General features: G+C 46.3%; 1 protein-coding gene across 1 annotated transcript; it reads right to left on the bottom strand.

Moving 5' to 3' along the window:
• Nucleotides 1-696: 696 nt before the first annotated feature.
• On the bottom strand, nucleotides 697-20526 carry C1qtnf2 (C1q and TNF related 2). Its single transcript, XM_026395376.2, has 3 exons — nucleotides 20453-20526; nucleotides 5004-5256; nucleotides 697-1414 (listed from the first exon to the last, which is right to left on the bottom strand). Exons 2-3 carry the CDS (start codon nucleotides 5245-5247, stop codon nucleotides 801-803), a joined length of 858 nt encoding a protein of 285 aa, XP_026251161.1. The 5' UTR covers nucleotides 5248-5256; nucleotides 20453-20526; the 3' UTR covers nucleotides 697-800.
• Between the last annotated feature and the right edge of the window lie 3856 nt (nucleotides 20527-24382).

Below are 24382 nucleotides of genomic sequence, written 5' to 3' on the forward strand. Positions count from 1 at the left end.
GCTCAGGAGGTGAACAGCTGATGCTTTTTGTGCTGTGTTGCTAAGCTCTCATGCTGCACGGGGTGGGTGTGTTAAGTGCACTTTCATCTTAGAATATTTACAACCTATGAACCCAGGGCCTTACACATGCTAGGCAAATGTTCTACCTCTGAGTGACATCCCCTGTGATTTGTTTGTTTGTTTGTTTGTTTATAACTCTAATTGCAAGACTAGGACTATCCTGTACTGACTGGGAGAGTTCTTAGCCTTCAGGAGAGGGGGATGGAAGCTGGAAATAGTTTGCTAGTTTGTTCTTAATCTATATAGTGGTTTTAAGGTGTACACTTCAGTAAAAACTCATTGAGCTGTCCACTTAAAATTTGTTGACTTGTCTATAAATAAATTGAAAAAGATGAACTATAAAAAAAAATTTCAGCCTACTCTGGGTCTCCTATTATTCCTACCACTTTTGGGAGATGCCCATTTCCATCCTGGTATAATAATTATATCATTAGATTGTCTATTTGTAAATTGTATCTCCTTCTAGCACATAAGCCCCATGAGGACAGGAACCTCTGTCTTGTCCTCTGCTGTAACTTCCAGAGTGCAGCACAGAGCCCGTGGCAGGACAGACACTGAAACAATTAGTGATTAGACAAATGAATAAAAAAGCTTAGATTTAATGATTAAAAAAAAAAAAAGCAGAGGAGGTCAGCCTGAGGCTAGATGCTCCTGAGATTCCCAGCACCCAGCCTACAGTTGAGGGGTCTTGCTCTGTAGGCAGAAATCCAGAAGCTCGGTCCCTGCCCGGAGGTCCCTGTCTATACCTCGTTGGGGTCTTCCCTATCGGCATAGATGAGAAAGCCCGTGAAGAGGCTGTCGGTCCAGTAGGGGTCATAGAACAGCCCGTTCTGCTCCGAGTAGAAAATCTGCAGCCAGACCTCGTCACCCTGCTTGAGAGCCAGGATGGTGGAGCCCGAGGCCACATCGTGGTTGCCGGTGTTGGCGTCGAAGGTCCGGATGCGGTACTGGCCGTTGTGCACCAGGCCGATGGCCAGGTGCTTGTTGGCCAGCGTGATGTCGTAGGTGAAGTAGTAGATCCCCGGCACACCGCAGACGAACTTGCCGCTGGATGCGTTGTAGTGGCCGCCCTCATTCATCAGAATCTTGTCAAATTTGATGGGCAGTCGCTCCCGCGGGTAGCTCTTGGTCACTGCCACTGAGAAGGCCGACTTGGCACGGCCACTGCCGCAGCTGCAGGGGCCTGGGAGGCCCGGCTCGCCCTTCTTGCCCTTGGGCCCCTTCTTGCCTGGAGTGCCGTGCTTTCCAGGGGTACCGCTGACCCCCTTGGGGCCACGAGGGCCAGCCCGTCCAATGGCCCCGGCTTTGCCCTTTGGCCCTTGCTTGCCCCGGTTACCTGTCCGGCCAGGTGGACCTGGAAGACAGAACAGCTGGTGTTATGAGGAGGGGGTCCTCATAGGCCTAGGCACAGGCTGCGGATCTTGCTCCCTTCCCTTCTTGTAGCAGGAGCCCTGGAGGAGTGGAAAGAACAAGGCCGGATCACATAGAAATGGGGCATGTCTCATGGCCTATGGTGGGGGCACTTTCCTTCCTGGTTTTATCTGGAAAATGGGAATGGTGATAACTTTCAGAATCATTGTGGACAAAAAAGAACACATGATAATTTACACCCTCTGCTCTTCCTGCTCTCTGAAGGACAACCGGGTTTGTTTGCCAGATCAGTCCTTCCGTGGGCTGCTGTGGTAATCCCTGGCTCAGGAACAAGAGCCCCATATATCTGCCCCATACACCAAGTTTTATTGCAGCATTGCTTATCATAGCAAAACAAAACCAAAACCAACCAATCAAATGCCTTTCCAAAGGGAAATGATTAGAAAATTATGGTCCATCTGTAGAATTCTAATTCTACGTGTTAAAATAAAGGGAGGCAGATTTACATGTACTATAAGCTACACTAAGAGGAAAGAGCAGATGGTGGAACCCTTTCCCTTCAAGATAAACCACAAAGCTAAACACTTCTGTCCCATCAAGGTGCCTAAGACAGTGGCTGGTAAACACACTAAGTACTGGTTGGCATTACCCTGCAGGACATGTCTCCAACAATGTCTCCTGTAGAGTACTTCTCAGTTCTTAATACTCATATTTCATGGAGCTGGGGCTCAGTGGTAAAGTGCTTGTCTAGCATGTGTGAGGCACTGGGTTTGATCCACATAAAATAAATAAAGATACTATGTGTTAACCTACAAATAAATAAATATTTAAAAAATACTTGTATTTCATAAAATGTACATTTCTCTCAGTGCAACATTTCAGACCAATGATGACATAGAAAACAACAATTACATTTAGGATTCCCAATGTAACACAACATTTTAAACATAATAAATATAGAAAAAGATTTATATATGGATACAATTGTACATTTGGCAAAATAACAGAATTGAAGCTAGGTGCTTTGAAGTGCAGGTCGAATGTTAACTAAGGGTCCTGCTTTTGAAGACTGTTGGTGCCCACAACCATCCTGACATCACTGGACACAGCACTATTCTTTATTACAGCCACAGGGTTTGGGTGACGAAGGAAAATATTGTTAGGCACTTTACCTCCTGACAGGGTATTTACATATACGTACATAGGCATTTCACCTTTTAGAGAATTATCAAGAAATGTGTTTAAATTTTCATATTTTAAATATTTGGGAAATAGATTTCCAGATGGCATTTTCTCACTGAAAATTGAATTTTCTGGAACATATTCCTTATGTTAACTGCTTAGCAATACCTGGCATTATTTTACACATAGGTAAATACCTAGAAAAATGCTGGAAGGATACACGGGTAGCCAACCAACAGGGATTCCCCGCAGAGGATGTGGGCAAGATGAGAAGGGTCCAGATGAAGGAGGACCTGCACCCTCTGTGTTGCTTGACTATATGACAACGGGAAGGTGTGTGTATTTTTATTTGTAAAAGAAGAAAAAAGAAAACGAAAAAGAATGGGGGTGGAGGTGTGGCTCCTTGGTGGAGCTACTGCCTCTGGGAGAAATGAGGAAGAGGAGGAAGAGAAAGAGGGTGAGGAGGAAGAATGGGGGAAAAAAAACCTGATGAAGGTCACAAAACTCCTCCCTGAAAGAACGAAAACAAAGAGAAGGTGGCAGAAGGGGCTGAGAAAACAGGGGGAGCAGAGGTTAGTTTTGGCTTGGAGCTTTTCCCCAGGAGGCACCTAAATAGGGAAGCTTACCCGCGAGTTCCACCATGGGCTCTGAGATGCGCTTCCTTCTTGACTACCTTTTTGTGAGACTCCAGGAAACGTTAACTTTACTTTGGAAGAACTTTCTGGAAACAGATTTGTGTGTGTGGTGGGAGGGTGATTGGATATTATCCTGAATTGGCCCAAGGTGACCCAGTTTTATCTGGATTACGTGTTGGGACTCTCTACACCTGTCTTCCACTGTGGAGACCCAAAGCATGGGAGAAAAGATAGCCCCTCTGATCAAGGGGAAAGTGTCCACATCAGACACTCTCTCCTGCAGGATCCATAGGCAAATCTCTGGGAAAGCTTTAATTGGCCCTGCTTGGAGTACCTGTCCAGACCTGAGGGGGTCACTCCCCAAGTCCAAGCCACTGTTAGTACTTCCAGAGTTTTTCTCCTGGGAAGGAAGTACTTTTGGAGGAATCGGTTTGGTGTGGTAGGAAAGGCCTGGATCTGAAGGCTGCTCCCAGCTTATGGGAGCTCAGCAAGTTAATTAAGGGGTGACTAACAATGACCTAGTCTCCTACTTGGAGACTAGGGATTTGTGTGTTATTCTACTTCATCTTCACCCCAACCTGGTGAGGAAGGTGCTGCTGTTATCCCTATTTTAGAGATGAGGAAACCGAGGTTTGGATAGAGGATAAAGTGTTTCCCAAAACCTGTATCTAGATTTGTTTCCAAAAAGTTCAAGTTCCTGCAGCGATGACATAGTGTTCTTCATCACTTTGGTTCTTAGTTTCCTAATGTGTAACATGGGATAATAAGAATATCTCCTTTATAGGATGGCTTTGACAGTCAGAGGACAAATCGATTAAAAACTCCTTTGTCCATGTTTAAGTGCCATGCCAACAAAAGTTATATAGGGTTGAGTGTGTAGCTTGATGGTAGAGCACATGGTTAGCACATGCAAGTCCCTGGGTTTAATTCCCAGCAACCCCCCCATAAGTTATTATAATTTCCCTACTGCTTACACTTGGAGATTCTGACACTAAAAAGTGCTGGGGTGAAGGTTCAGAGCTGTAAGGAAAGCCAAAGCTGGAAAGGTCTGTAGAAAGCATCCAATCTGTCCTCTGCCTGGCAGCCCTGCCTTTAGGAATCCACCCTTCACTATCTTATGGGGTCTTAGCGAGGCTGTCAATCACAGTGACCAGTGGCCCTCACCACCCATTCACAAACACCCAGGGCAGGCACATGGCCTGACAAATGGTGGTACCTCACCTCTATGATCAAAGGGATTGATCCAGGACACACAGTGGCCAGGGAGGATCAGTCACTCTGAGGTGCTGTATGGATAAAGCCATGAACATGTAGACTTGAGCCCACCAGTTGCCATTCCAGAACTTTAGCCTGTGGGACAATGAAACCAACCCACAGAGAGAAGCCGTGCCCTGACAAGAGTGTTGAAGCTCCTGGACCTAGCTGTTGCTGAAACTCCACTCTTGGTCTTCCTGTACAGTACAATCCATGGGGGCTATACTTTGGGTTTCTGTTTCTCGCAACCAATAGAGTTTTGCATAAAATTTCAGGGAACTTGCTCAAACTCACTTAGTAATTTAAAGTGCAGCTGCTGAGGCAAGAACACAGGATTTGCTATCCTCTGTTCCTTTCAGGACACACTGCTCTGTTTATAAAGAGACAGTGATTTGGTTTACAGAGAAAGCGATTCACATCACAAACCGCTACATTAGCTCCCTCTGTGTCAATGTTGTCAACCCTGGGTGGGACAGTAGGGGTAGGTATTGGGCTTCTTACCTTCTTCTCCGCTGTCCCCCCGGTCCCCGTCCTGGCCATCCTGACCGTCTTTGCCAGGAAAACCCATTCTTCCCACCATTCCTGAAGGCCCTGGGGCTCCTGGGGGGCCAGGTGGGCCCTGGGGGCCAGGCAGGCTGCAGACGAGTTGAGGGGAGCCCTTCTGGAAGTCCCTGCGTGCGAAGGCAGCAAGTAGTGGGTCGGCTGCACAGGGGAGGGCACAGGCCAAGAGCACCCAGGGGATCATGGTGGTCACCTGTGGGAGGCAAGAGAGCCATGCAGGTGAGTGTGGCCACGGAGCTGACCTACTGATCAGTCAGAAAGCCATCAGAGGAGGAGGAGGCAGCAGGGCATACTCAGATGCATTTCTGTCCCTTGCTCCATCCTGAATCACATACATATAGCTGGACAATGTCATCATATCTTTTTTTTAAATTAATGCCTTATAGTTATAAATAAAATCAGGTTCATTCTGACATAATCATATTAGCATGGGTTTGTCGCTATGTCTTGAGGACACATTTGGATGGGCTGTCATGTACCAGAAGATGCTTTGGAGGGGTCCTGGGGGCAAGATGTTCATACTGACACTCACCCACCCAGCTGGTTGAAATGCAGAAAGAATTTATTGCCCAGGACTGATGGCTGTGAGGAGCTGTGGAAGAGGGGAATGATCTATGGTTTTATTCAAGTATGTGACCTGAATTGACAATTACAAGGGCGGAAATAATTTGAATTGTAGGTGATGACTTGCAACTAGGCTGCTTCCATGGGGATGTTGCAGGTGTGGAGAAGCAAAGACCCGATGACTGGGGAAGGTGAACCACCACCAGAGCCAGACTGGCAGGCCACGGTGACAGCTCCTTTCCCAAGTGCCTCCTGCACCCCAGACATATGCCAAGAGACTCTTTCTTCACAGTACAGCCTCCTTGTGGAACATACACAGGTGGAGAAATGGAGACTCAGAGTGGACAGATAGCTGTAGGTCATGCAGTTAGCAGATGGCAGGGCTGGAGTTTGACCTAGTCCATCCAGATCCAGAAGTTGTGCCTTTCTGGTCCATGCTAGAGTGTGTCCTTAAGGCTAGGGCAGCAATGGCACAGCCCACTGGAAATCAAGATGTTATGCATTCACAGATTCTCTACTCCTCATACTCAGTGGGCCGATGCAGAAACTGAGGCCCAGAGCAGAAATAAAAGACTTGGCTGAGACCTTTCAACAAATTGTCCTGTTGCTTTGCAATCCGCAGCCTATCTTCCTAGAAGGAAACAGTCGAGAGAGCAAGCATTTGGGGTATCCTGCCATGGGGATGAGCTGTTACTCCAAAGGTAACTTATTTTGTGACCTTAGGCTCACCCTTTTCTATCTCTGAGCCTCAGTTTACCCACCTGAACAGTAAGGGCACTAGACTAGAAAAAGCAATGGTTCCCAAACTTCCGTGTGCATCAGATTCACCTGGAGGGGCCTTTTCAAACACAGGTGGTTGGGTCCCACCCCCGGAGTTTCAGAATCAATAGTTCTGGAGTAGGGATGGATAATTTTCATTCCTAGCAAGTTTCTAAGTGATGCTGCTGATAGGGGTCCCTGGATACTACTGTGAGAACCACTAGACTGGATGGTCTTGATGCTGAGCCATTCAGTCTCCAGTCTTTCTTCTCTTCCTGGGTATGAAGCATTGCTGGCTTCACAGTTCCCACACAGCCTTTGGCTACTTAATCAGAGTCCTTAGGGGGCTCATGCCACCATGGGGCTGGTCGTAGAGCAGGGACATTGCTCAACGTCCCTTTGCTTCTGACCCTGATTTGGCCTTGGTATTGGGAACTAAACAGGCTGACCTCACCTTTCCTCCTGCCCTCCTCCAGCACCTTTAACCCTGGAAATAGATGAAGAGACAGAATGCCAGGCTGGGTGCTGAAAGGGCCTGTAGAGGGTATCCAATGTGATCACTGTCTGCCTGGCATCCCTTCCTGGGGGAGCCACTCTGCCTGACTTTATGGGGTCCCAGTGAGGCTGTCAATCATAATGACCAACTGTCCTTACCACCCACTCATAGTTCCCAGGGAGAGCTGGGGAGACCTCTCCCATGCCCTGCCCTGCACTTGGAGGTCCACGTCACTTCCAGTCCTGATGCTCACCAGTGGTGTGACTTTGGGGAAGCCCCTTCCTTTCTGGACCTCAGAGGGTTTCTCTAAGTAAGCGCCATAGAGGAACCACTGACCAGGTAGAGGACTTAGCCAGTGCCAGGTACTGCTTTCAATATAATCACATATGGCAACGAAGGCATCTTCTTTCCAACTTCTTCAATCCTGAATAAGGGAAGGGGGTAGGGGGGGTTGTCTCAAGTTGACAGAGTGTGTCTTAAAAGTCTCGATACCCCTTTTCTAATGTCCCTATCTATCAACTAGTGTGGTCCTTTGTAGCAGTACAGACCCATTCCTTCCTCCATTCCCAATCATTTATTCAAAAGGTCTTTATTTAGTGCCCATCAAGTGTGAGACACTATTTTTTGAGAATACAGCCATGAAGCCTGAAGTCAAGAGTCCCCCCTGGAGTTTACATTTTAGTGGGAAGAAAGACAGTAAATAAAAATAAGTAGAATATTTAGTATGTAAAGGGGCGGGGTGGGGGGAGGGAGGGAAGGGATTGAAACCTTGAATGGGGAGTTTGTGTTTTGTTTTGTTCTTTATTAGAGCAAATAACAATTCACCCAGCAAAGTTCTTGGTTCTGAGTGCTGCCCTATTTATGAATCACTCAGTAATGTGGGCAGGCAATATTTATAGACAGAACAAAGGAAGTGAGGAGCAGAAACAGCTTGGAGCTTGCCCAGTTTGGGCATGGGGAGATGAGCCATTGGCCTCATATGGCTATAGTCTGACCAGTTGGCAGCATGTGATTGGCTGAGACTCAGTTATTTGACACTTTTGTGTTGCAGTGCTTACATATTAAGTTAGGTGACAGTTTGCTACCTAGGGATTCAAAGTATGGAGTCAGCTTTAGGCCAAATTTAATTTAATACTGATATGTTTCATTTAAAAGGGAGGAGAAGTAAAACCAGAAAAATCTGAGAATTAGGAACTTCACACAGCAGAAATGTGGGACTTCACCATCATATTAAGAAAAAGGAAGAAAGTTGGGAATGTCAGATGGCACGTTATAGAAAACACTATTGAGGTTCCTCAGAAATGTAAAAATAGAACTATCATATGAGCCAGCATTCCTGATTCTGGGTGCATATCCAAAAGAACCAAAATCAGGGTCTTGGAGAGACACCCGCATTCTCTGTTCACTGCAGTGTATTCACGATAGCCAAGATGGGGAAACAATGCAAGTGTCCCTTATCCACTAACAGATGGTGAATGAGGAAAATCTGGTAAATATATAGAGTGGAATATTATTCAGCCTGAAAATCTTGCCATTTTCAATAATATAGATGAGCCTAGAGGACATTTGCTAAGTGAAGTAAGCCGGTCACAGAAGGAAAAACACTGCACAGTCCTATATCAATGAAGTATTTATAAGTTAAGCCCATGGAAGCAGGGAAGGGACTCTGGGGGTCAGGGAGAGCCTCCCTGTGAAGGTGACTTGTGAGGGAAGACCTTGGTGTTTGTGGGAATCCTGCAGGGAGGGGATGCTCACCCCTGTGGAGGTGGCCGCCCACCAGGAGCTGCCCAGCCTGCCACAGAGCCTCCTTTTGTGTTGTGACCTGATGCTGAGCAGAAGGTACAGAAGTGGATCTTAGATGGAAAGGTCACATCACACACAGTGTGTACCCATTCTTAAAGAATTTTGGGTAGGCCACCCCAGACAGGAGCATGGGGACCCCAGCTACCTTGGACAGGGGCATGGAGCCAGGGACAGGGCCCCTACGGGGGGGGGGGGCAAGGAAGGCCTTTGGCACTGTGTAAAGAATGAGACAGAGGGACACATTAGTGTTGGGTGTCTAGTTCTCTGGAGAGGTGGTAAAAGAAGGACTTAGTGGGTGAATGTGGGAGGGCGTTGAAATCAAATGACCCATCTGGGCACCACGCACGTAAGATGCTTCATGCCAAATTGAGGTATGTGTCTCAGGGCAGAATTCACAAAGGAACATTTTTTTTTTTAAAGAGAGAGAGAGAGAGAGGGAGAGAGAGAGAGAGAGGGAGAGAGAATTTTTAATATTTATTTTTAGTTATCGGCGGACACAACATCTTTGTTTGCATGTGGTGCTGAGGATCGAACCCGGGCCGCACGCATGCCAGGCGAGCGCGCTACCGCTTGAGCCACATCCCCAGCCCCACAAAGGAACAATTTGAGAGCCCATTCCATGTCTCTTGACACACTTGTTGATGAAGAGTTTTAAAATGTGACTCATGTCGGGTTGGGGTTGTAGCTCAGTGGTGGAGCGCTTGCCTAGCATGTGTGAGACAGTGGGTTCGAGTCTCAGCCCCATATGCAAATAAAATAAAGGTACATTGACAACTAAAAAAATATTAAAAAGAAAATGTGACCCATGTCATTGTGAGTGAAGAGGGGGACAGGACCTGAGTCTGAGGAAGCCAGCCGGCTGGCTGCTTGGTGGGAGGATACGAGGCAGCACGCCTGCAGCCTGCTCTCTGGGGAGGGGACTGATCACCTTTGGCCTTCCCCTGGTAGAGGAAGGGGACAAGACATTCTGCAGTAGGAGCTGGCCTGGCCCGGTGGCTGGAGTGAGGAAGGAAGCAGGTGGGAGAGATCTTCAAGGCGGATGAGAATCCTGCAAACAGCTGAATGGGCAGGAAAGAGACAGCTAGATGAGAGAGCCGGGAAGGAGAGAGGGGAACCATCTGTCACAGTTCAGGGTCTCCTCTCTCTCCTGACCTCCACGCCCAGCCACACAGGCCCCACGACAGGGAGGTGGGTTAGCTCTCTCCAGTGCAGGTCTGCTTTGCACTGACCTCTTTGGACAAAAAGGAAACGCCTCTCAGTGACAGCAGCTGGACAGGCCCCAGTGCCTGGGTGGAGGAGGGGGTTCTGGAACAGGGGGAGTTTTCTCAGAGCTGGAGCTGGAGGTTCCTGCAGCCCTGGAGTCCCAGCATCGGAGCCAGGAACTGTTTTGGAAATAAAGGCGGGAGACTAGATTTGGTTCCAAACCTGGAGGGAGGGAGAGGAGAGTCTCTGCCGCCAGGGCACCTCCAAGAAAAACAAGACTCCAAATAGCTCTACTCCCAGCCTGTGCCCCACCCTGCCCCCACACTCTACACCCTGGCAGAGAGAAAGCCCAGGGGCAGGATTTTTAGGGAGGAGCCAGAACCCGAGGAATCCAGACAGGTTAACTCTTCCAGGGCCTTTTACATAGATGGAGAATCATGAACTTGGAGAGAATCCCTACGGGCTATCATATCCCATCCTTTGTTACTGGTGGGGAAACTGAGGCAGAGACAGACTGACGTCATGATACACCTATTGCTTACCTGCGCTGTTTCATTCAAAGTGTACAACAGACTCCACGAAGGCCGTAGACTTAATGCCCCGGTTTTCAAGTGGAGAAACAGGCTCTGAGAAATGAAATGACTTCCTAAAGGTCACATAATCTGGGAGCAGTGGGCACACCTGAACCCAGAGCCGAGTGGCTCTGAAGACTGTTCATCCCACTCCACCTGCTCCCTTCCCTCACTACTTTTTTCCCCAGTTTTACAGAAGAGGAAACTGAGACTCGGAGAGACTAATCTGCTCATGTTTACACAACTTGTTGGCGGCAGAAGTTATATTTGAACTTGGATTTGGCTGCCTCTAGGACCCAAATGCTTTCCATTATGTCAGCATTTCTTAGATTTTTTTCCTCCCAAATATCCCAAATTATAGAAAAGACCTTGGAGCAAGCGCCAAAGCCACACATGGCAGTAGAGACATTTCTTTGATATGTTGTGTTTTATTTTATAATTTTCCACGCACGCACACTGCATGACTTTGAAGATGTAAAAGCAATGCTGTTTTGTTCTCGGAATACCTTAGTAAATCGATGCTTGAGGAAAACCTCTTGTCCTTTGAGACACCCTCCTTCTAAGGACAGGAGCCTCCTGGTCATTTGGATCACTGAGCAGAGCCCACCAGCAACCCCCTTGGTCCATCCATCCCTTGCTTGGACCCTGCAGCAACTACTAGCTGCAAACTGCAGACACAGGGACCCTGTCAAGGCCCTAAATGACCTGGTCCCTGCTCTGCTTAGCTTCAGCTGCTCCCTCTCCAGCTCTGCTCCCTGCCAGCTGCCCCAGGCTCCTTCAGGTCAAGCTCCATTCCCTCATGGTCTCCTCTGGGGTAACCTGGCTGCTCCACCCTCTGACTTGCTGGCTATTTATTCTTTCTGATTCAGCTTAAATGTCCCTCCCTCCAGGCTCTCCTGATGCCACTCTTAGGTCACTTTCCTTTGGATCCCAGCTCTTCTTTTCTTTCCTGGCCCTTAAAACAACTTGCTGGTATTTACTTTTATTTGGTTACTTCTCCTGTGTGTCTTATGGTAAAAATGTACCCCCCCCCAATGGGGCCCCCCAGCTGGGTACCTGGCTTCAAACTTCTTTGTACACAATGAATATCTAAGAAATATTTGCTTAACCGAAAAAATGTTTGAGATTCAGACTCTGCCATCAAGAAAGTCCAGAGCAAAGAGAAATAGAGGCAGTGGCCTAAATCCCATAGGCCTTCAAATACCTTCAAATTCAAAGAGCTTCTCTTTCTTCCCTCGGTTTTTCCAACCAGCCTAGATCTGATCCCTCCTTCTTTGGACCTCCTAGCTACACGTCTGGGTCTTTCTCTGTCCCTGGGACTGGGCTTACATAAGACCCCACGGATAGCAAATGCTCCATAAATAGTTGCTCAGTTGATGAAAAGCAAGCATTAGTCCTTCCTTCTCCTTTTAATGGTTTATGTATTTAATTTATTTATTTATTTTTTTGTGATGCTGGGAATCAAACCCAGGCAATCAAATGATTGCATGTGCCAGGCAATCATTCTTCCAATGAGCTACGTCCCCAGCCCAGCCCTTCCTTATCTTAAAAAAACAAAAAAATTAAAAAACCTATCTAAATTGTGCTTTCTGGGTGTGGAAAGGTGTGAGATGGACAGGGGAGCCTCAGCTGTAGTCTTCCTATTGAAGGAGGGAAAAGATTTGTTGTTGAAATCCCAGACATGGAATCAGGAGGTGCTAAAATGTCTGGTTTTAATTTGCCCAGTCCCTGGCTTCTCAACTCTTGGTAGAGTAGCTGATGATTCCTAAGTACACATGTTTTGGAGGAGCCAGGGTGTTGTAGCCTGAAGTCCACTGTGGGACACAGCCTCCTCCCTCCCCGTCCCACACTCACAGGACACAGCCCCCTGGCTCATTCTTTGGGGCCTTTTGCCCAGACAGTAATGAGAGAAGGGGCAGAAGTGGAGACACTGGGCTCTCATTGATTCTTCTGGAATGTGGTCTGTCAGTACAAACTCCAGGAGCCCCTGTCTGGGCCTCGAGTGAGGCTGCTAGGCCTGGATGCCGAATAGTCTCCCCTTGGAGATTATAAATCCTGCTCAATTGTTATTTACATTTACAGCAGCTTTTAACTCGGTGGTTAAGATTCGCGGGAAACACAACCACTTGGTTTCCTCAGCTGTCCAGTGGAAGTAGTGGCGCACTTAAGACCCCCTGGACTTGGAGTGAGGAAGGAGGTGATGCACTCAAAGCTTCTAGCCTGTGTCGGACACGGAATGCTCAGCAGTTCAACAACACTCTGCCTAAAATGCTCCCAATCCTAACCTCCTCCGCAGGAGGCCTTGAGCTGCCTGGTTGGCCCTTCAAGTTCTCAGAGAGGTCTGACCGGTGGCATGGTCTAAAGTGTCCTGCGCACCTGGCCCTGCTCTCAGACCACGCTGTTCTTCCGTTCAGAGCACTTGGCCCAATTTGTGATGATGTATTTGCTTGTTCCTTAACTGTCTGTCTCTTCCCAGGGAAGTGGGAGCCCTATCCCTTGCTGTCTCGTAACCCCAGAGCCTAGCACAATGCCACATACAGGGCATGCTCAGCCAGTTCCGCAACATCCTCAATTCAATGGTGGCTCTGATAATTAATGAAATATCCACAGGATCACAGGATCTGGATGCCAAAGCTACACGTGGCTACCGGTGGGATGACTGGTCTTGGATTCAGAGGACCCTGACTGCCAGGCCTAGTTTGGTAACTGAGAGGTCACAAGACTGTGAAAAAAGAAGACATTTCATCTTATCTGGCCCTCCATGGGGATAATAACACTTCCCTGTTTGTCTGCCTTCAGGACTATTCTGATAAGAAATGTGAAAACAAATCCTCATATAGAATCTGAGCCTGATTTAAGACTGGAATTGCCACCAACTGCAGCAGAACTCAGGAATCTTAGTCCTGACCTCCCCTGGAGGGTATCATGGGCTGCTTCATCCTGGGTGGAGGGGACACCTGAATCCGACCCAGCAGGATAACTCTGTCTGGAAGGATGAGGCTGGAATAGGATGAAGCTTGCTTGCAGATGAAACTTGCTGAAAATCCACTTTGATGGGAGTGAGAATTCTATAATGGAAAACACCCCTGCCCTCCCTGAATTCCAGGAAGCAAATTGGAAGCAGCCCTCTCCAGTTTCTCTGGAAAGCTAAGAAGATCAAGTACCAGAAGAGAGGGGTTGGCTGCAGCTTCACATACAGTGCCCTCAAAATGTCCCCTTTCCTGGAATCTCAAGACTGGGGAAACACCCTGTTAAACGGAGTATAAATACAGAGGATTAAAAATCATGGGACTCACTTGACTGGAGGCCCCAGAATAATTCATTTGATCTTCTCTCTTCTCTCTCCCCACTATTTCTGGCTCAGCCAAGAAAAAGAGGTCCAAGGACAAATTATGACCTAACGAGAGGTCTCATAAGCCGGGATCTTGCAGATTTGTCTCAGAAAGCATTCCTGAGAGCACACAGGAAGTCAATCTTGGGATGGAAAGTGACCGCATCTTTGATACATACACTCCAAGTCCTTCCAAATCGACAAACGTGGTGCATAACGTGGCACAGTGGAGTCCACCCTCTGGGACCCATTTCAGGTCTGGGCCTCAGCTGCCTCCCTTGAACAACAGGGTAAGAGCCAGGCTCTGGGTGGCTGGAGCCAGAGCCGCTGGGCCTGGGACCTGCCCACAGCTGCTGAGAGCCACGTGGAGAGGAGTGTGATAGCGAGGGAGAAGAATGGTATGCAGGGTGTGAGGGGAAGGGATGAGGCCTGGGGGTGCTGGACACCTACACCCAGATCTCCTGAGGGCCAGCTCCCACTGGGTGGCACAAGGCGGTGGGGAATGTGTTCGAGCAACACTGACAGGAAAACGAAGCAAGCCACATGTGTCACTTTAAATGGTCTCACTGCCACATTACAAATGTAAAAAGCAGGTGAAATTAATTTCAACGTTATTTCCTCAGTATATTCCAAACTTCATCATTTTAATGTGTAATCATTATAAAAATTACTAATGCCTCCTTTACATCTTTTAATCAGACCATCTGGGAAGCCCAGTGCTACTTTTTACACTTGCACATCTCTCAGTTCAAATGGGCCACATGCCCAGTGCTCCCAGCCACACTGTGGCGACTGGATTAGCTCTAGAGGAGCTGTTGGAGATCCAGTTCCACAAACTAGCTTTAAGACCTTCCCATGGTTTTAATGTGTCCCCCCAAAGTTCATGTGTTGAAAACTTAAGCCTCAAATTCACATGTTAGTAGTATTTGGAGGTGAGGCCCTTGGGATGTAATTAGGATTAGAGGAGGTCATGAGGATGGGGCCCCATGTTGGCATTAGTGACTTTTTAAGAAGATGAGTGACCCAAACTAGCATGCTTGTTCTTTCTTGTCATGTGATGTCCTCCCTATATGATAATGCAACAAGAAGGCTCTTAGCAGAGGCTGGTATATGTTCTTGGACTTCCCAGGCCCCCCCTATCCACAATTTGGAGCTAAATAAACCTCTATTCTTTATAAATTTCCTAGCCTCAGATGTTTTGTTACAGTAACAAAATGGACGAAGACCTTTAAAATGTTACATATCCTCTTTCCCTCATTCTCCTACTCTCTAAAATAGGGGGATAGGGATAATAATGGTACCTACCTTTGAAGGTTGTTATGAGGATTTCACATTCCTATAATAAGGTCTGGCTTTGTGGTCAGAGGAATAAAATCATTAGTTACTATTATTTTACCACTATCAAATAAGACAGTGGATCAACATCAAAAGTAAAACATGATACAAAATTTTAAAACCTTGTCTAAAATCATAATTGTCAACAACTGTAGTTGCATTAATAGAAAACAATCCTGATCTCCCACCATGAGTTCTGTGGCACTTTGGGTGGGGGCTTCTGTACATTCCAATAAATTCCTAATTTCACTTGAGTTCATTTGAGTTGTGCTTCTGCCAGTTGCTACTGAAAGAGAGCCCTAGGGGGGCTTGACCTTCACTCCTGCCCTGCTGCTGCTGTTCTGAGCGAGGATGGGGGTGTCACGTTGGCCCTGTACCTCTGAGCCATCTGGCGTTTTCATGCTCCATGATACAAAGATAAGCGAATCAATGGAGCAGGGCTTATCTCATCAAGAGACTGGGCCAAGCCAATGTCGCATGCCCCAATGTCTCATGCCGGATGCCGGATGCTGTGTGTTTGGCCCTGGCCATTGCTTGTCGTTATTGCTCTTGGTGCAGACCCTGGAGATCTGAAAGGGAAACGGTGGGTGCTGCTCCATTAGGGCACACTGTGAGCCTATGACGCTGTGGTTACTTAGCATCCAGCCTGGTCTGCTTGTGCACTCAGCGACCAGGACAGAAAATCTGCCTTGTTCCTCCTCTTTCTTTGTAACAGGTTCTGCTAAAGCATCCAGGACCAAGCAGGAGGCAGAGCAAGAAAATGTAGGGGCTAGATGAACCCTCAGAATGGTACCAAAAGGACCACAGTGGAAGACCCAGGAACTGAGGGTGAAGAACAAATTCTGAACTTTGAGGGGTGGGGAAGGAAAGGCTGTCTCCTCGATATCTCTGGGCTGTTGTGAGGGCTTGCCTGCTCACTTGGGGTCAGGCCCCCATGGCAGTCAGGATAACCTGAAGGATCTGATGCAGGGCTAGCCTCAGAGATCACAGAGCTAGGCTGGTGGTGAAGAGTCATTTTCTAGAAATGTTTGACCATAGGCAAGTTATTTGACCTCTCTGAGACTCAGTTTCCTTATCTGTAAAATGGGAACAATGATATCATCTTATTTGAAATTATGTAAAAATATTTACTGTTTCACTTTATGTGTGAAATCTGACATAACTCTGCGGTTATTCTGGGCTATACTGAGTTATATTGGTTATACAATCCATATAATGTGGACTGTAAATTACAAGTTGTGTTTATTCTCTAGCTACATGATTGAACTATTGCTGAGGCTGGCTTTGAACTCATAATCCTCCTGCCTCAGCCTCCTGAGATGCTGGGATTACAGGCCTGTGCCACCTGGTGATGATAGCATTATTCAGCAAGTGCTTAAGTAGACATTCCTGCCACCCTTCTGCAGGTGAGTTTTGAATCACTCCAGTTTGGAATTGTTTGAAGTCTTCAGGACTATCTCCTCTAAGTGATTTGATTGCTTGCCCCTTGTAGAGTAATTATGAACATTAAACAAGACCATGCAGTAACCAGCCCACAGCAAGCACTTAGTGATAGTGTGCTTCTGAAAAAAAATAATCATTTTTGAGAACAAAGAGATAGATGTTCTGTCAGAGAAGGCTGCTACACACCTGTGGACGAACAAGCAGACCTGGGTTTGCTGTCTCCTCACTGTAATGTGGTAGTAACTGAGTTGTGTTGAGCAGTTGTGAGCTTTTGTGTAAACAGCAGGCAAGATGCTATTTTTCTAGCATAGCATGAATGCAGAGATGCAGGATTCTACAGGTGTGACCTACTTTAAACAAGGTTGTAAAAATTCAGATTTAGCCAGTCACTGTGGTGCATGCCTGTAATCCCAGCAACCTGGAAACCCAAGGCAAGAGGATTGCAGATTTGAAGCCAGCCTCAGCCATTTAAGCAAGATCCTGTCTTGAAATTAAAAAAATAATAATAATAAAAAATAAAAAGGGCTGGAGATATAGGTAAGGGATGAAGCACTCCTGGGTTCAATCCCCAGTACCAAAAAAAAAAAAAAAAAAAAAAAAGAATGTAGCCATTCAATCTCAATTTTTTGTTAATATTGCAATGTGTAAGAACTGGCTGAGTGGGGTTAAAAATCTGGGCTGGGAATGTAGCTCAGGGTAGAGCCTAGTGTGTGCCAGGGCAGAGCCTGGGTTGCATCTCCAGCACTGAAAAACAAAACAAAACAAACCCAAAGGTGACAGAACATGATCCTGCCACTGAGGAAATTACACGTAGGCAGAGGCGATCATCTGGCCACAGACCACACTGTGCGTTTGTTTGTTTTAATTTGAAATTGTTGCAGTTTAAAACTTGAAAGTTTTTTTTTTATTATTAAAATAAAAATTTCCAGCTTTTCCTGGGATCCTAGAGCAGCTGGCAGTACTGAGCCTGCACTCTGGCAGGTCACCACTTGGCTGTCCCTTGAGACAAGATGTGGAGGGCTGAACTGTGATGCCTCAAAATTCACATGTTGACGTCCTCACCAGCAGAATCTCAGAACAGGACTGTATTTGAAGATGGGACCTTTAAAAGGTCAACTAAGGTCAATGAATTATATAAGTGGGTCCTGATTCCATATGACTTGTGTCCTTATGATAAGATATTAGGGGCCTGGATTTGTGACTCAGTGGGAGAGTGCCTCCCTAGCATGTGTGAGGCATGGGTTCGATTCCCAGCACCACATATAAATAAAGGTCCATTGACAACTAAAAAAAATATTTTAAAAAATATTCAGGTGTGGATACACACAGAGGGACAATCAATATGAAAACATAGTAGAGAAACTATGGCCACCTGCAAGCCAAGGAGAGAGGCCTCAGATCTGTTTAACACCTTGATCATGGACTTCCAGCTTCCAGACATAAGAGAAATGTCTATTGTTTCAGCCCACCCCACACTGGCCACTGCCTCAGTCTGTGGTTTCCCGGTATAGCAGCCCAAGCTGATGAAGATACTGGGTCTGGTGTGGGTCCAAGGACTCGTCTCCAGCAACTATGCATCTGTAATGCAGAGATTCTGGGTAGCTGCCACCTGACTTTCCTTTTTATTACTATAGTTTATTTAAACAAACTGTATAGTAACCCCTGATCTAGAGGAAAAGAGTGGTGATTCTCTAGATATGTGTGTCCTTAGTTTGAAGCTTTGATATTCATAGCTCCTTTAATTCTCTCCATAGTTTTAAGGGGCTGATGTTGTCATCCCCACTTAGCAGAGGAGAAAATAGATCAGAAGAACTAAAAACCATTTTTCCCAAGTCAAACATACCCAGAACCCAGCCAGGCCCACTGTGTCAGGGCCCAGAGCTCATGTCCCGCCCCACTGGCTCCTCTGCTGACAGGAGAGTTACTGACAGGGGGTGTGATGTGTGTGTGCATGTGAACATGTGTTAGAGAAGTAAACCATTTATAGAAGCAAACAAATCCAGGGAAGATTATTAGCTTGAAATAATACTCAGCACAGAATTTCTTTAAGAAGTAAACCTAGAGTAGGGCTTACTTAACAGATATCAGATTTATGCAGGAGTTTATTTCACAGAAGCAAAGTGTAGCTGGCAGCCCTCTGACCTGGAGGAAGGAGTGCAGAAGTCGCCTGTTACCCACAGTGAACACTGGCAGTCGGAAGCATCCGTGGGAGACTGTGGGAAAGAATGTCCCATGGGTGGCGTCAGGATGAAAGAAGAGAGGGAAGAATGGAGGGATTGGCAGAGAGAAAAGGGGCTTCCTGAAGAACTAGCTGGATGCTCTATGGAGACAGAATAGCTTCAGATAGCTCCAGACTTGTGAAAAGGGACTCTCCATCCACCCACACAACCGCACACTGTGAAACCTCTGTTAGAACAAAGAAGTGAGAAGAGCAAGTTGCAGCACTGGATGTAAAGGATGTTTCGTACATATTTAGGGGATTTCTGAAAACTCGCTGAACTTTGTTAAAGGCGTTACTGCTCAGAATTGGGAAGGACTATGAGGGCTTTTACTTTTCACTCTCCACCTTTATGAACTGTCTGAATTTCGCATGAGGAGCATCATCATTTTATAATTTTTAAAACATGAGGTAGGCCTAAGGATTAAGGATTGGGAGACAGGTAGGGGTGATGTCCCTGCTAGGAGAAGGGGAGAAGGCAGACCTTTGGCTGTGGAGCAGTGAGGTGTTAGGAGGAGGGCAGTGGTGAGGTTCTGAAAGGGGCAGAGTGTCTGAGGAGTGGGTAGTCAAAAGCAGAGTAATGGATATGATCACCAGGTAACAGAATAATCCAGGCAGAAAGGCGGGCAGAAATAGGGATGTGAGAGATTTTTTAAAACAATGCTAACTGGGCATCAGCCTTGATTTGATCTATATAGGATATTATCATTACTATTGCTGCTGGTTTGGTTTGGCAGAAACACAGAGTCTCTGGGAGATGGCCAGTCTAAGGAAGGAAACTTTGAAGGGTTCCAAGAACAGCTGTATGGCCAAAGAGCCCAGGAGGCGCTGGGTATAGTCAGTGACAGCATTTACCTAGCCTGCCTGAGGCCTGGGGAAACTCCCTTTCCCCTACAGGATCGGAAGAGGATCACTGAGTTTGGAAGAAGGGCTTAGGTGTTAGAGAAGAGACTGGGCTGGAAGTCCACTAGAGGCCATCGCCATAATTCAAGCTGAGAGATAAGGTCCTGAACTGGGACAGTGGCAATGGGGATGGAGGATTAGGAAGAAAATAGATTAAGACAAGCTTGGAGACAAGTAGTTTGGGGATGGAGGGAAAGAAGGGGAGAGTTGTAAAGAGCTGGGTACAAACCTCTGGCTGCTCTTTATTACCTTTTGAAGTTGGTTTGCCCATCTGTATAAAGTATTTAATCAAAAAAGTGTTATATAGCATAAATGAGATGATGCACTCAATAAACGTTAATTGGTCATAGTTGTTAGCTCAGGAATTGGACTCAGACTTAAAGGAGTTCAAAGCATTAATGTCTCTGCACCCAACTCTTTAGTAGATGGGGATAACTTGTTACCATGGAAATGAAAGCGCCCCAGTAAAGGGCTGGTAGGGCTTGGCACAAAGTAGCACTTAGTAAATGGCAAAGCTATTACTTATTATCATAACAGCTAAACCAACCGGCACAGAGGTTGGCACAAACTAAGTACTTAAGAAATTTTTTAATTCATAAGACCAAGGTTGAGATTCAGAAACGAGCAGCTGCCCAGCTCAAAAAGAGGGTGCGCTCGCCGCCCTCTCCCCCTCGCAGGACCGCAACGCACGCATCCTCTCGTCCCCATGCGCCCGCCCGCAGGCACTTTCCGCTCCTACCCCGCGCGGTGCAGGACACTCACCCTCTCTGCCCCGGCCTCGTCCAGGGGCGTCCGACGGAGGAAGCTGTCGGCGGCGCTGGGCGTCCCGCCTCCCGCGGCGGCAGCAGCGCCCACTCGGCCCCAGCATAGTTTTCCCATCCCGTCATGGGCGGGAGCGCCTTCCTCCCGGTCACGTGGGCTGGCGCGCAGTTGGGCGCTCTCTTTTTCCACAGGGTTTGGGTAAAACTTCCAGAGTTGGTGACACCTTAGGTGCGTCGCTGCATCTCTCTGTACGTAGAACTTGCCACTGTATTTGAAGGGTTAGTACACGAGGGTGATTGTTTTCCGTGAGTTTGCAAAGGTGTGAGTACAGCGTGGGTGCGTGTGTCCCAAAAGACATCTGCCCAGTGCGTGCTGATATTTATCTCGTTGTGTATCTGAGAGTGTGTGGAACGTGACTGCTTATAGCAAGAGGACGTTTCCCTGTGTACCGAAAATGCATGCACTTTAGAGTGATTATGAAGCATATGTATGTGTTTAGCAGTGTGTGTGTGCATAAGGACCCTGTGTACACATCGGCACTCACATGTGTTTAGCAGCTTGTGTGCCTAAGGACCGTGTGTACACATCTGCTCACACAGGTTGAAGGCTGCAGCTGGGGTGTGTGACTGCAGTGTACCTCATGCTGGGTGTACCTGGTCTGGTTGTGTGTTGGGTGCATGTTTAGATGTGAATGAGTGTGTGTGAAAACATGTTGGTATGCATGTGGCATTAGTGAATGTGCAGTGGCTCTTTCCCTGTATTGATAAGTATGCATGCCTTGGTGTGGATTTTGCCCAGATGTGAATGTGCATACACATAATAGTGTGGATAGGAGCTTCTATGTCCCAGCTTTCTTCTCTTTCCTTCCCAGTGATGCTTCCCTGACCTCATTAACTCTGTGGCTCAGCTCAAGTCTTGGGGAATGGTCATCCCTACTGGAGGGTCTCAGTTACCAGGACAGTAGAGTGATCCTATTTAGGTAGCAAGCATACACTGGAGGAAAAGAGAAACCATCAGAGACCTGTTTTTTGCTTTCTTTCCTGTTTTCTTCCACGGGCTACCAGTATTTCACTGGTCTGCTGGAGCATCTGCTTAACAGCTGGTATGTGATACAAAGTTTACAGTCAGAATTTTAATGTAGATATGCCTTTAAATTCCAGTGCTGGTTCCATTGTCTTAGACAAGTCAGTTAACCTCATAGATGGTGTTTCACTTTCTGAAAAGTAGGGAGAATAATAATTTTATCACCTGCACTGTCTTTCTCCAAAGTGGGGATGCTCATCCATAAAGGTATTTGGTATACCAACACACTATGTAGAGAATTATCACTAATATTACATAAATGTTATTTGAGGGTACAGGTTAGTAGGTTCAATGTTCATTCAACAAATATTTAATAAGCGTCAATTAATAAGCATCAAGTCCCAAGCTAGGTGCTGGGCATAGAAAGGCTTGGTACCTGCCTTCATGGAACTTAGGGTCTTTTGGGGATGATGCAAGTAGTTGCAAGTGAAATGAGCTCATAGAAAGAAAATTTCTGGGCTGGGGATGTGGCTCAAGCGGTAGCGTGCTCGACTGACATGCGTCTGGCCCAGGTTCGATCCTCAGCACCACATACAAACAAAGATGTTGTGTCTGCCGAAAACTAAAAAATAAATATTAAAAAAAATCCTCTCTCTTTTTTTAAAAAAAAAATGTGTTGCCTAATAGAATTTAAATTAAGTTATATGCTATTAAAAAGAAAGAAAGAAAGAAAGAAAGAAAGAAAGAAAGAAAGAAAGAAAGAAAGAAAGAAAGAAAAACTCTGAGTGTGAACCTGGGTGATCAGGGAGAGGCCTGGAAAACAGGGATGATTGACTCTGGTCTGGGTGCTGGGGAGATGTGAGCCTGTGAAGTAGAGTTTAGGGTGTCCCTAAATAGATGACTGGAAAGGATACTCCATCCAGTGCACCTGCTGGGTATCCTGGGCTGGGTATCTGAGGTAGCAGGAATGTGTCAGGAATGGAAAAGGTGAGGAAGCCCTGCTTGGAATGCCTAAAGGCCATGCGGAATCTAAAGTGCTCAGGAAAGCCCCTCTGTGGGTGGAGTGGGACTGTGTGTGTTACTCACAGCACTTCACTGGGACAGAAGTTGAAATTTTTGGCATGCTTTTATTGGTTAAGAAAAGATTAGGAAATGTATTTCCTGATTGAGAGAATGGGCACAGATGTCCTTCTAACTCTCTGAGGAGACCTGGAATCTAGGTCTCTTGAGGCTCAGCAGAGTCCTTGGGGCCTTGTCCTCTGGATCCTTGCAGTGATCATGGCTTCCAGTAGCAGGCAATGGAAATCTTGTTAAATGTCAGTTCCAGGAGCTGAGCTGCCTCAAGGTAGAGTGAGGCTAAGAACTTCTTCTCTATAGGTTATTTCTGTCTTTAATTCAGTCTTCAAATAATTTTAATCTATTAAGATTTTGGGGGGGGGATGGGAATAAAAAAACAGTAGAATGAATCAGACATAACCTTCCTATGTTCATCATGTACAACCACAAGAATGGGATCTTAATTAGAATGTCATACTTCATGTCTGTATAATATGTCAGAATACACTATGCTGTCATGTACATCTAAAAAGAACAAATGAAAAATAAAAAAGTTTGGGGACAAGAAGATGAACTTCTAATTGAGAATACAAGAGGCAAATGTGCTAAGTCCATTGGAAAGGCATAAAATGTTATGAGAAATGAGAATGCCCCCCTTCGTTTGATGCATTTCAATTCATGTCATATCTACAGTTTACAATCCAGCCAGGGGCAGTTGTGTCAGGTGTGGCCACTTGGCTTGTTCCACAATGGGACAAATGTCTCTCTGTGTGCCTTATACTGTAGAAGTTGAAAAGCAAAAAACAAAGCAAAACAAAAAACCCCCTCACAAACCGTTTCCTCAATTCTTTGCTACATTATATTGTAGTTTTGGGAAGGCCTGTGCTCCTCTGCAAGATCTGACATGAAAATTAAGCCTTAAGGAAAACAAAACAAACCTGTGTGGTGAGGGAGGAAGGAGCTAGCTGGAAGGAATCTCTTTTGCAGTGCTGCCTTGGAAAGTGCGGTGTGGCTCTGGACCCAGGTTACACCTAAGATAGTATGCTCCTGTAGTTGGAGATTGGATCAGTGGCTTCCTTCCTGAATGTGGCGTATATAATGGTGAGGATGTCAGTACTGTGGGTTTGGGGATCATTCCTGGAGGTCTAGCCCAGAACATGCTCTGCAGTGATTCTAAACTCATTTGATTCTTTCTTTTTTTTTTTTTTTGGTACCAAGGATTGAACCCAGGAGTGCTTTAACAACTGAGCCACATCCCCAGCCCTTATATATATATTTTTTTGTTTGTTTTTTGTTTTTTATATTTTATTTAGACACAGGGTCTCACTGAGTTGTTAGGGTCTCGCTAACTTACTGAGGCTGGTTTTGAATTCATAATCCTCCTGTCTCACCCTCCCAAGCCATTGGGATTACAGGTGTGTGCCATCATGCCCTGCTTGATTATTTATATTAAATCCACTTCTGCTTAAAATAGGTGAAAGCGTTCCTGCACATTCGCTTGAACCCAAATTGATATGTTATCAACTAGACATGCCATGAAAACCAGGGAGGGGACATGATTGTGGATCTGAGCAAGCAGGGACATAATCCAAAGGCTCCTTTTTGTCCTCTTTCTGTTCACCTCCCCTCTGCCCCACTTCAACCCTAACATCAACCTTTAAATTAATTAATTGATTAAATATCAAATGACTACAATGTACAAACATTTTGCTTGATGTTGGAGCCACAGTGGTGAACAAATAAACAAGGCCTCTGCTTCCACAGAGCTTGTGAGAAGACAGATGTTAAGCTAGCACTTGAATAAATGTGCAATTCAAAGCTGTGGTAAGAGGAAGGAAAAGCAGAGGGAAG

The sequence above is a fragment of the Urocitellus parryii genome, chromosome 1 (genome assembly GCF_045843805.1).
Source record: "Urocitellus parryii isolate mUroPar1 chromosome 1, mUroPar1.hap1, whole genome shotgun sequence".
NCBI lineage: Eukaryota > Metazoa > Chordata > Mammalia > Rodentia > Sciuridae > Urocitellus > Urocitellus parryii.

Bases quoted from the DNA above. Each gene is read 5' to 3' on its own strand.
- C1qtnf2 (XM_026395376.2), bottom strand. From the start codon at position 5,247: ATGATCCCCTGGGTGCTCTTGGCCTGTGCCCTCCCCTGTGCAGCCGAC. The intron at 1,415-5,003 runs GTAAGAAGCCCA...TCTGTCTTCCAG, and splicing joins GGGGGACAGCGGAGAAGAAG to GTCCACCTGGCCGGACAGGT.